This window comes from Solea senegalensis, linkage group LG12, assembly GCF_019176455.1.
Source record: "Solea senegalensis isolate Sse05_10M linkage group LG12, IFAPA_SoseM_1, whole genome shotgun sequence".
NCBI classification, from domain to species: Eukaryota; Metazoa; Chordata; class Actinopteri; order Pleuronectiformes; family Soleidae; genus Solea; species Solea senegalensis.
In genome coordinates this window covers 20,324,454-20,336,329 of record NC_058032.1, presented here as the reverse complement: position 1 = coordinate 20,336,329, position 11,876 = coordinate 20,324,454, and the positions used below count along the sequence as shown (strand labels likewise).

The 11,876-nt window shown below is 39.8% G+C and overlaps 1 protein-coding gene across 1 annotated transcript; it reads left to right on the top strand.

The window, feature by feature from the left end:
* Positions 1 to 4,221: 4,221 nt before the first annotated feature.
* LOC122778642 (hypoxanthine-guanine phosphoribosyltransferase-like) lies at positions 4,222 to 9,413 on the top strand. Its single transcript, XM_044040706.1, has 9 exons — positions 4,222 to 4,251; positions 5,703 to 5,809; positions 7,394 to 7,577; positions 7,954 to 8,019; positions 8,194 to 8,211; positions 8,291 to 8,373; positions 8,914 to 8,957; positions 9,113 to 9,189; positions 9,366 to 9,413. The coding sequence occupies exons 1-9, from the start codon at positions 4,225 to 4,227 to the stop codon at positions 9,411 to 9,413; spliced, it is 654 nt and encodes a 217-aa protein (XP_043896641.1). The 5' UTR covers positions 4,222 to 4,224.
* Positions 9,414 to 11,876: the final 2,463 nt, after the last annotated feature.

Genomic DNA, 11,876 nt, shown 5'->3' with positions numbered 1-11,876 from the left:
TCCGGAAGGGTGCGTGGTTAGACACAAAACAAGTTTCTCACTTGGACAGTGAGTGTGAAACTGGTATGGCTTCTTCAAACAGGGCATCTTCGTGCGGCATGGAGCTGCATGGCTGGAGCTCTGGCCCCGAACGAGGCAGGAGCAGGGACAGGAGCAAAAAAGTTGAAAAATTGGAAGAGAAACAAGAAAATAAAAAATGAAGAGAAAGAAAATGTCTGTCCTCTGGTTTATATTTATAGGGGAGCATAAAACAGAGTCTGCCAATGAGATTCAGTGATACTGTCCCCTGGTGCAGGACCCCCCAGTCATAGAACCAGGAATGTCCCAAGTTAAGCCTTTGCATAGACTCAACTCAGCTAATGAATAACAAGAGAACAATGGATTACAGGCAGACATCTAGACCCCCAACAGGTATATGCAATGATCTCACACTTGTTTGCAGTCATTCGTTTTGACCCTGCCAGTAACTTTATAGGCTCCATTTAATGTTTTTGTTTGTCTCTTTATGACACCTGTATGTTGAATGTTGTTCTCACTATCTCTGTCTGTCTGTCTGTCTGTCACTCTCTCTCTCTCTCTCTCTCTCTCTCTCTGTGCATGAGTAAAAATCAGTGGCGAACCGTGAGCACTACAGCTGGGCCTTCACCTCAACCATCATTGCCGAGACAATAAATAATCGCGGAAAAAAAGCAACAGTACGATGAATTGAACATGTTAAACAACTTCAATTCTTTAATTAATGATCACAAGGATGTAAGCAAATAGACCATAACATCAATAACATTCCCCACAACAAGATACAATCTCAACATTAAGTTCCTAAAACTTGAGACCATTTAGGCTACATTGAAATTAAATAAACATATACAGTGCAAACAGCCATCATCTGGAAATATAAAATGAGTTCACCCTGTGACCCTGCTGACACCAACACCGAGGCTCATTTCATTACCATGGACAGTGCTATGAAATCACGGCGCACAACAAACCAGACATTGACAAATAAATTCATGAGCATCCTCAAACTACAATACAATTTCAAATGCACAAGCAGGTAATACAAAAACTATTTTTTAAGATACAATAAAGTGTGGTGCGCCCGACCCCTCCAGGATCCCACCTCGGCTGGCGTGTGTCGGCCCTCACTTTCGCCGTGCGGCACAGTCCACCGGCGGCTGGGGAGAGGACCCGCGAAGGGATCCTTCCGCACATTCTCAGTTTTTTGTATGTGTATGTGTTATCTTTCCTTTTCCCTAATAGGAGTTTCAGAGCCACTCAATACACTGTAATGCAGTGCATATTGTAATGAAACTTCAAACGGATACCCAACACTTTTCAAACTTTTACAAAGTGGCTTATGTGGCTTACAACATAGGCCTACCTTACATGAAATCAAAATCCTTTCCTTGTGGCCAATGGCAGCGTAGTAAAGTTTGTCCTTTGACTTGAGCTCCAAAAAAAGTCCTTTCTCTATGGACATCAGTACCAAAGCTCCCAGGCGACCCTGTCCAGTACTGTTTCTGGCATGTGTCTTGATTTGCTTCAGAGCCGAGTAAGACTGGTCGAGTTGGACTTTCATTTTTTATTACTTGAAGTGTTTCTGTGAAAGGCCGTCTTGACAAAGGCGATGCTATCAAGGTAGTCACAACATCGGTCTCTCAACCTCTCTCAGCACTCTGGGGGGCGTGTCGTGTAGTGTGTCTGTGGTCTACAGTTAGACTTCCACTGTTAGTACTTCACAAAGGCCTAGGATCTTTTATTTTTGGCCCACCCACTTAAAATCAAATCGTGATTGGTCAATTTGCCCATCACTCTCCAAAACAAAACACATAGCTTGGTGTTCTCCAGGATTCGAGAAGTCCTAACCAATTAATGAGCCAGCTAACCGTGCCTAATAAATACAGTTATAGTTTTGCCTTTATCATTACATTTCGTTCACACACTCCTCCACATCTCCTTTAGTGTTTTTAATGTGCAAGTCATATATACAATGTTATACCCTAAGCAATGCAAAAATATACATAGGAATGTGTAAAAACATCAGTTTGTACAGAATCAATGGCATATATGCATGTGTATATGCAGTCAGTGTTTGAGTGAAGAAGACTAAATATGTCCATAAAATTTTGAAGTATCATCCCAAATTACACCAGTGTTGCAATTACTGTCCGTGATGTGTCATGTTAATTTAACCTGAATACAACATTAGACACGTATTTCTCAAATTGTTGACTTCTACTGTAGGCAGCCACCAGGGGTCAGCGGGATGTTTTCTCTTCACTTTTGGGGAGTTATCTTATCGTCCAAAAAAAATAACACTTATGAAACGTGACCTTTAACAAATGGGCGTGCCCCTGATCTCCAAACTTCATTCAAGTGTTGTGAACGTCATGTAGATGGATGAAAGCAGATTGTGTTGTACCAGAGATTAATTCAAAAGGTGATTTTGTCATGCTCTGTCACTTACGTTAAGTATCTTGTTTTGTTTCTCCCTTCATGTTCCATGTCTTGTCTTCCTGTTTTATTTTGAAATCACTCACCCTTGTCTCTGTTTCAGGTTCCTGTCTACCCCGCCCCCTTCCTTGTTGGCGTGCACCTGATCCCTGATTGTGTCTACCCCACCTGCATCCTATCACTCCCTAATCAGCACTGCTTATATTCCCCTCTGTGTCTTGTCTTGTCGCCAGTTCTTTGTAGTTCATAGCTCACGTCCCAGCACTCTCTTTCACAGCCATAGTCTTGTCTTCTCGTGTTTTTGAACCTTGCCTTCCTTTTTTGACCTTGCCTTTTTGCCTGATGTTTTTGTACCTCTGCCTGATCTCTTGTTGACCTCCCGTGTACCGAACCTCTGCCTGGAGTTAAACTCTGTTACTGACTGATTTGTGTTCTGAGTCCTGCATTTGAGTCCCTTGTTCTGCTCAGCCATAGTTCACGACAGATTTAAGTTTTAGTTCTGTTGTAAGCGATCATATTTAGTTAAACCAACAATTCAGAACCATAGACAGTTCAGCACTGTCAAATCTTGCATGTAACTGTTGTACTCACTGCAGTTTCTATGTTGAAATATTTCCAAATCACCGACATTTTCTCTTCCGTGGCACGCTGGTTTGTTTTTCCTCAACATGAAAAAGCTGCCCTGCCATTGGTTAAGAGCGGCTATTGGCCCGCTTCCATTGGCCCAGAGCGGGCCAATAGCGATAGCTGCCACACTGAGCACGTGTGATCAGACAGCAGTGAGTGTCGGGCGAGAGAAGACACAAGGTTCAAAGTTCAAAGTTCCATACGAGCATTGGTGAATGGCATTGGCGCGTTATTCGTTAGTACTTGCCGATACCGATGCCAGCAATTAGTGCCATATCAGGGCCCCTTTCCGATACTAGTATCGTATCGGTACAACACTACAGGAAACATAATCAAGATGCTACATGGCTCCTAAAGGGGAGTGGCAGTGACATTAAATATTCATATTTAACATATTCATACGCATATTTAACGGCACTGGCATTGGCTACAGTAAACCAACGTGGCACACAGAGGAAATGATTCTAAACATTTTTGACACGTTGGGAATGAGAATGTGTTGGTTTTGGAAGATGCAGGTGCAGATGTCAGAACGGTACACATTTGCCATCTTATACTTTTCTACCCTAGTGCTGAAGACTTGGAGAATTGGCATCTTACAAGAAACTTCAGAAGAAAAACATTTAATTGTTTTTTTGTTTTTTTTTGACAAATATAAATATAAAACAAATACATTTGTGCAACCACTTAACATGGTCTTGTGAAGGGAGGAAGAGTGTAACAAGAATGGAGGATAGGAAATAAAACAGAGCAGGAAGTAAAGCTGAGGGAACTAATAATCAGTCACACCTGAGATACTAAATTTTGAATGTACCTGTTTTTAGGTGCACACCAATATGGAGTGATGACGTACTGCTCATTGTGTTCCTTTTTTGCTTTTTCTAATAATAACTGAGAGATATAGTGGTGCTCTCCAAAGTTGTTATTCAAAGTTCAAAGTCAAAAAAATAAATTGTGATGTTACTGAAGTCATCGTGTCATGGGATTACATCCTTTCATCTTTTTAAACTTGTGTTTGGGTAAGGAATTCCCTCTGATTTTTCAATGCAGAAATCTGCCTCAGAAGGAAATAAAGCATCATTGTAAAAACCCCAAGAAGAACTAAAAAAAACACACTACAGATCAAAGCCAGGGAATGACATCATGGAAACATCTAGCCCGTGTATTGTGGTAAGAATTCCCTACACCCTCTGCACCTACCACTACTGCAACAAATTTAAACTCAACAAGACACAAAGAATAAATCTGTTGATCAACATTCATGTGGTGGACTGTCACCTTGGAGACAGAATTATGGTTATTAGTTACTAATAAAATGACAGCAGTAGAGCTTCACAAGGGGAATTTGGTGACATTAGGCTATTAATATTGATGTGTAAGATCTGGTAAATGCAGTAATTTTTGTTCTTTATCGTCTATGTTGTGGCAGGTTTGATAGCCATACTAAGGAAGCGAAGGGCCACATATTGAATTACAGCAAAATCTTAAAATTTTATATGGCCCATAGTTAAGTATGCAATGACCATATAGATATCCTGTTCTATTAAATTTTAGTCTCTTGTTAAGATGCAACATGCATCTATTAAATGCAAATGTAAATTTTAAGAAAAAAATGGGAGCTACACAAGAACCATCTTTTACAAAACAGGACCATTTGACTTGAAAAAGAAAGCAGGATTTGCAGTAACATAGTGAAGGGCTCTATCTTAAGGCGTGTTTCCACCGGCTCTACTCACCTCGCCTCACCACGGGACGGTTTAAGTAGCGTTCCCACTAGCATAGTAACTGATTCCAGGTACTATTTTTACTACCTGCTCTGGTGAGGTTCCAAGCGTGCTGAATAGGTAATATGTGATGTTTGGTCAGACTGCCAGCTACTGATTGGTCAGAGTGCGGTCACAGGAAGAGATGTCTGACACAGAAATCAAGCTGAACAGTGCCGAACTGTAGATCAGTTAAAACTACTTAACAATCCTAAGAATGTGGGTTAATCTCAAAAAAGTAGCAGGAGTCTGGTGTATGTAGGCACAGCACTGCAGACCCTGCCACTGTGTTTCGGTCCAGTGTCAGACAGAGTCTGTGCTCCGGTCATGGAGGAAGTACTGAACAAATATTTTTAATTAACTGATTCTAGTGATTTGATTCAGTTACACTGAAAACAACTGCTGTACAAATCACTAGTCACTCACTCGTGTATATCGCATGTAAAAGGCACTGCAGTTTCACGCAGTGACTGGAGTTGACTGGAGTGTTGTTCTCTCCGTGTGTGTGGGTTCTCTGGGTATTCTGGTTTTCCCCCAGACAGTCCAAAAACATGCAGATTAGGTTGTGTTGCGACCTGTCCAGTGTATACCCTTTCACTCTATGTCAGCAGGGATTGGCTACAGCCCCCATGACACTCATGTGGAGAATAAATAGGTAGAAAATTAATAAAATAATTTATGAATAAATTAATCTTTCTCCTGTATACTTTTAGTGAGTAAGACTGAGATATTTTTGAAGTTCCCTTGTAGACTACCCCTGTCCCCATCCACTGACAACTTTGTCCCCTGTTTCATCTGAATGCTCTGTAAAATATGTTATGTAATACTCCTGATGGTTTATGTCACATTTTATTTCAGATCAGTGATGAGGAGCAGGGGTATGACCTGGATCTATTCTGCATACCAAAGCACTATGCTGATGACCTGGAGAGGGTCTACATCCCGCATGGACTCATTCTGGACAGGTGGGTTGTAGCATTTTTCGTGGCTTGTTGCATAGGTGTGACCATGGGATTAGATGGTAAGGTCAACTAAATTGCTTATTGGAATGACGGGTTAAGAAATGCCAACCCTACAGGCTGCAAACATGTTCATAAACTCAAAGCTTTGGGCTCAGTACCATTGCACCTGCACCCCTCCAATTTGTGTGTTCATGTGTAGGCATAGGGTCTCATGGTTCTTTTTTAGGGGTACACTTCACACAGGAATATTGAGATTTTTACCAAGTTTAACTAAATCTGAAGGAATCAATGTTGTAAAACAACAATCTTTGCAATATATTGTACATTCCATTCTCGTAAGGGTCCTCCAGTATTCCCAGGTGTTGAATATGTTTTTTGACAAGTGAATACCTGCTTATAAGCTCTGGATGTCATGTGACTAAAATGAAAAATCCCATTGCCAATTTCAAGCCTTAAGAGTTCACTGCACACATTAAACCCACAGAGATTGAGCAATATATATCACAGAAGTTGACAAACAGACTAACAGACTGGCTCTTATAACGTCCCTGAGTGCATTTCTGTGTATGATATCAGCCGTAGAGGACAGTATTCTAGGCCTGCATTATTCTGATATCTTTATCTTTCAGATTAACTTTCTCCCGTCCTACTTCAGAGAATGCTTAGACAAACTATGTAAATTAGCAAGATAAGAAATTGAGTGGCATTAATGGAAAGGTTTCCGAAACTTAGATGACACCGGACATTTTTACCAAAAAGAGAAGCTGCCTCTGGTGTTTGTTGGGTTCAAAAAGTCTTAGGTGGTCCAAACAACAATTTACTACAAATGTGGTCAGGCTAAAGTTAAGCTGCTGGAGGCAGCAACACGAGCAATTTACTTCACCATCTTAGCAGAAAACACGTCTTGAAAGCACGCCAAGAAAGTATGCAGTTACATTCACACACACAAACACACCCCTACTTCTCTACTGTCCAATCACTCACTCATGCTCATGCATGAAGAAAATTTGTTGCATACCATAAAACCACTAACCATTATTTGATCAGTAACTTTCCTCTTCAAAATGTGACATTCATGTTCTTTTGAGCTAATATTAGAAACAGCAACTAACTAACTTTACATACCTGTAAAAGGCTTATTCTAAAGGTCTTTGCACACCAGACACAATGCAAATAAACAAAATGACCAGAGCAGGCTTTACACACACAGACACATGCACACTTACAGCCGGAGACAGCAGCTCAGAGTGAACGTCAGTGAAAACTATTTTGAAGCTTACCGTCCCACTGAAACTCCAGTACAACCCCCCTCCACACGTCAAATAGTTTTTACAGTTTTTTCTTGTTTATTAAAAACTGGGTTTTGGGGAACAAATACAATCAATCAGTCCGATACCACATTAACTGTTTGGACTGTCCGTCATCAACACTCATTCTGATTGGTTAGCTGTGGATTTGTCGGAAATCGAACATGATCCAAAAAAATAACAGTTGCAATTTTGCACAGCAAAATTACGCAGCAGATGTCACAAGTTCAAAAAATATTTATTATATTATTATATGTGTTCCCTCTCCTACATGACCCAGGACAGAGAGACTGGCCAGAGAAATTGTGAAAGAAATGGTGGGACAGCAAATTGTGGCCGTTTGTGTGCTCAAAGGAGGCTTCAAGTTCTTTGCAGACCTGCTGGACTACATCAAGGTCCTGAACAGAAACAGCGACCAATCCATCCCAATGACAGTGGACTTCATTCGTATCAAAAGCTACAGCGTAAACAAACCTTCATACATTTTATTGTATTGATCAAAATATTTTCTGTTAATTCTCAGAATTTTTTTAAACAATTTTAACAACTCTATTCCCTTTTTCAAAAATATTTACAGAATAGAAGTATACAAAATTTGTATACTTCTGCACTTAAAGATTCTAAGGGGGTGCTTTTCCACTGATCAACATGTTATGCTGACAAGACATTCGGCAATAGGCCATCAAAGCCACAGTGGCCTTGGATATAAATAATAAAGTTGGCTTTTGAAATGTTTAGAGGGCTGAAATATATAAATTACAATATTCAAATCATTGACTTGTGTTGAACTGTTCCTTGATGCCTTTATGTGCAACATATTTTCCCAACATGTCTCTACAGAATGGCCAGTCAACAGGTGAAATCAAAGTCATTGGTGGAGATGACTTTTCTACTCTGACAAACAAGGTAAGTCCTTGTTCACACCATGATAAATAGTATTGATTACAATAGCTCAAAGCATTTAACATGATCAAATGAGATCCATCATAATTTTGAAAATAAGTTTATCAAGGATTATCAATAATGCTGAAGTTCAACTGTCTCTCTAAAATAATGTTTTTCTCTTTTGTTTTTACACAGAACGTCTTGGTTGTGGAGGTAAGTAGTACTATATTGAAGTAGGAAAATCTCAATTCCAGCATCACTAAAATGCTTTTTTTCTTATGCTGTTCTTAAGGACATTATCGAAACAGGGAGGTCAATAAAGACATTATTGCAACTTGTGAAACAGTGCAATCCCAACATGATTAAAGTAGCAAGGTAACGTCATTTTATGGTTGCTTTTCATTACATTACATGTCATTTAGCAGACGCTTTTTTTTTTCAAATAAACACGTGTTAAAAGAATTGTTGAGATCCAGAGGAAGGAGATCGGAGTCAGCTCAGTGTCCAAAGGGTTTAATCTTGTACAAGAGCAGCATTCACAAAGCAACACACAGGCCAGTTACAAAGTGAAGACTCCCTGTCTTGGAGGAAACACAAGGTATTTATCTGTCTCAATGGGTCTGCTATCACCTTGCCCTAAGTCGCAGACCCATTTTCTCTATTCACCTCAAACAGTTCCTAAAACAATACAAATGGTCAGTGGTCACGAACAGTTACATTAACAATACAAAGGGTCAATGGTCTCAGGTCACATCAAACGGTTGCATTGAACATTTGTCTTCATGTATTACATGAGGTACATAATTCTCATAACAACACGAATATGTCCTGTTCAAAAATATGGATCCTGTGATAGATATTCTTGTAATTTTATACATAGCTAAGACTGATAATCAACCTGGTTTCCGTCCTCAGTTTGTTGGTGAAAAGAACAAGAAGTGATGGCTACAGACCAGACTGTGAGTGGACGACTGTGTTTGTTTGTAGTTTGTAAAAAAGGTTTGCCACAATGTGCTCTTTGTTAAAACTTTGCGTTTTCTGTTATTTCAGGATTATAAATTCACCACTGTGAATATAACAATAACAGTGATTTGTTAACCCATTTTCTTTGTAGTTATAGGATTTGAGATCCCTGACAAGTATGTGGTGGGATATGCACTAGACTACAATGAGTACTTTAGAGATCTAAATGTAAGTAATTAAGATGGATAAACAAACATAATAAGATAGCCTATAATGATGCTTGTCGTTTGACTTCATGCAATTTTTGTTTAAGTATTACTAAGGACCAGGTTAAAGCACTATAAACAAAAATGATCTAAATCAACACTATTTTGCAATACTAAATTATTCCTTTTCTCTTTCAGCATATCTGCATTATTAGTGAAACAGCAAAGGAGAAGTACAAGGCATGAAGAGGACAAAACAAACAATATAACTTGAATGGATGAATATTTTATTTTATATTTTTATATTTTATGACATTTGTATCATACCAATATTCAGCAGTCAGGGTCAATGAGGATGCACCTTTAATGATCCAGATCGGTGATTTACTTCAGTCCCTCTACTTCAGATGAAATTTAAAATACTGAGTAATGTCCCAAAGAGAGAGACACAAGTTTTTTTTTTTCAAATGTGCAGGAATAGGGGTACAAATAACTTTGTTATAGTAACTATGTTACTATGACATTTTCTTATGATTTTATGTAGTTAAACATAGATGTCCTATAACACTGCCTCCTCCGTGTTTGACTGATGATGTGGTATGCTTTGGAACATGAACTGTTCCTTATGAGGGGCCGTCAGGGACATTATTCAGAATTACCATTCACACACACTAGTGAAATCCTCTCACACAAATGTTATGCTCTCACACACACATATGAAATGCTCTCATACACACATACGAAATGCTCTCACACATATATGAAATGCTCTCATACACATATATGAAATGCTCTCATACACACATATGAAATGCTCTCATACACACATATGAAATGCTCTCACGCATATATGAAACGCTCTCATACACACATATGAAATGCTCTGACACGCATATATGAAACGCTCTCATACACACATATGAAATGCTCTCACACACACATGAAATGCTCTCATACACACATATGAAATGCTCTCACACACATATATGAAATGCTCTCATACACACATATGAAATGCTCTCATACAGACATATGAAACACTCTCATACACATATGAAGGTTGCACATATGAGGATGCACCTTTAATGATCCAGAGCGGTGATTTACTTCAGTCCCTCTTCAGATGAAATTTAAAATGCTGAGTGATGTCCCAAAGAGAGAGACACAAGTTTTTTTTTTTTCAAATGTGCAGGAATAGGGGTACAAATAACTTTGTTATAGTAACTATGTTACTATGGGGACTTCCGGTTATCGCGCACTGCTAGGCAGACGTGTGACAGAAAGCTCCCTTAAAATTCTAAATAAGCAAGTTGGATACCACTTTAGAACATAGAGCTTCATTTCTATTTGCCTCTAACGTTCTAACTGACTAAAATGTCCGGAAAACCACGAGCGAAACCGCCGAAATCTTCAACTAAATCGCAAGACGACTCAAATTTGACCACGCTAGCTAGCTCCGCTGCTAGCAATGACGAACCAGACAGCCCCGAGCTAGTTCTGGCCGCGATCCAGACAATGAAAGATGACTTTGTGTCGAGATTTGAGGGGATACTGGGTGCTATTCAGGGAGTGCAAGGTGATTTGAAGGCTATGGCGGGACGAATGTCAGAAGCTGAAGACAGAATCAACAACAATGAGGAAGATGTTGCTACTCTGAAATCGTACACCACCACTAAAAGTGGACGATTTGGAAAACCGAGCGCGCCGCTCTAATCTCCGCCTGGTGGGACTTCCCGAGTCAACTGAAGGAGTGGATATGTGTGCTTTTTTGGAAAAGTGGATCCCCAAAACACTCGGTGGATACAACTTTCCCGGGCCACTGCTAATAGAGAGGGCACATCGAGTTGGCAGGCTGAACAAGGAAAGTGTTCAGCCAGCCAATACGCGACCCAGAGTGGTGGTGATGAAGTTCCTAAATTATGAAGACAAGGTGTGAGTAATGACCGCTGCCAGGCGCAAAGGGAAAATATCTGTCGACCACAAGAATCATGTTTTTCCCTGACATCTCTGCTGACCTACTCAAGCGCAGAAAGTAGTTTGATTCAGTAAAGAGGGAACTGGCTTCACTCTCTATCAGCGAGCTGCACTACGGAATAATTCACCCTGACAAACTGCTTGTGACGTTCAAGGGAAAGCGGCACATCTTTGACGTGGCACCACAAGCGGAGGCTTTTGTGCAACAGTTGAAGTCCAAACATCCGATTCTCCTTAATGTTTTTCCTTTTTATTTCATACTTAATCCTGTCCCAAAATCACGCAGTAGTATGACATGTCATCTGAACTTCATTTAACCTCTTGGAACGTGAGAGGATTAAACAAATTTATCAAGCTGAAGCAAGTAATGACAAGGATCAAACATCTTAAAGCTAAGATTGTCTTTCTTCAGGAGACACATTTAACACCTGAAGACATAATTAAAATCAGGAGAAGATGGCCAGGACGAGTTTTCTCAGCATCCTTCAGCTCCCACTCCCGTGGGGTGGCCACCCTAATACATCTTTCACTGCCATTTCGTCTTGTTAATGTCATTGAAGACAGGTTTGGGAGATACCTTGTTGTCCAATGTGAAATCTTTTCAGTGAGGTTAAACCTTGTAAATGTATATGGACCAAATGAGGACAACCCTTCTTTTTTCAGAAATCTTTTTTTAACTCTTGCTGACTTATCTGGCTATTTTATCATTGGTGGGGATTTAAATTGTGCTCTACA

What these genes read in the sequence shown, in the direction of transcription:
- LOC122778642 (XM_044040706.1), top strand. Translation starts at nt 4,225, where the DNA reads ATGGAAACATCTAGCCCGTGTATTGTG. An exon ending in TTCGTATCAAAAGCTACAGC is followed by an intron (nt 7,578 to 7,953) that starts GTAAACAAACCT and finishes ATGTCTCTACAG; the next exon opens with AATGGCCAGTCAACAGGTGA. An exon ending in AGTACTTTAGAGATCTAAAT is followed by an intron (nt 9,190 to 9,365) that starts GTAAGTAATTAA and finishes TTTCTCTTTCAG; the next exon opens with CATATCTGCATTATTAGTGA.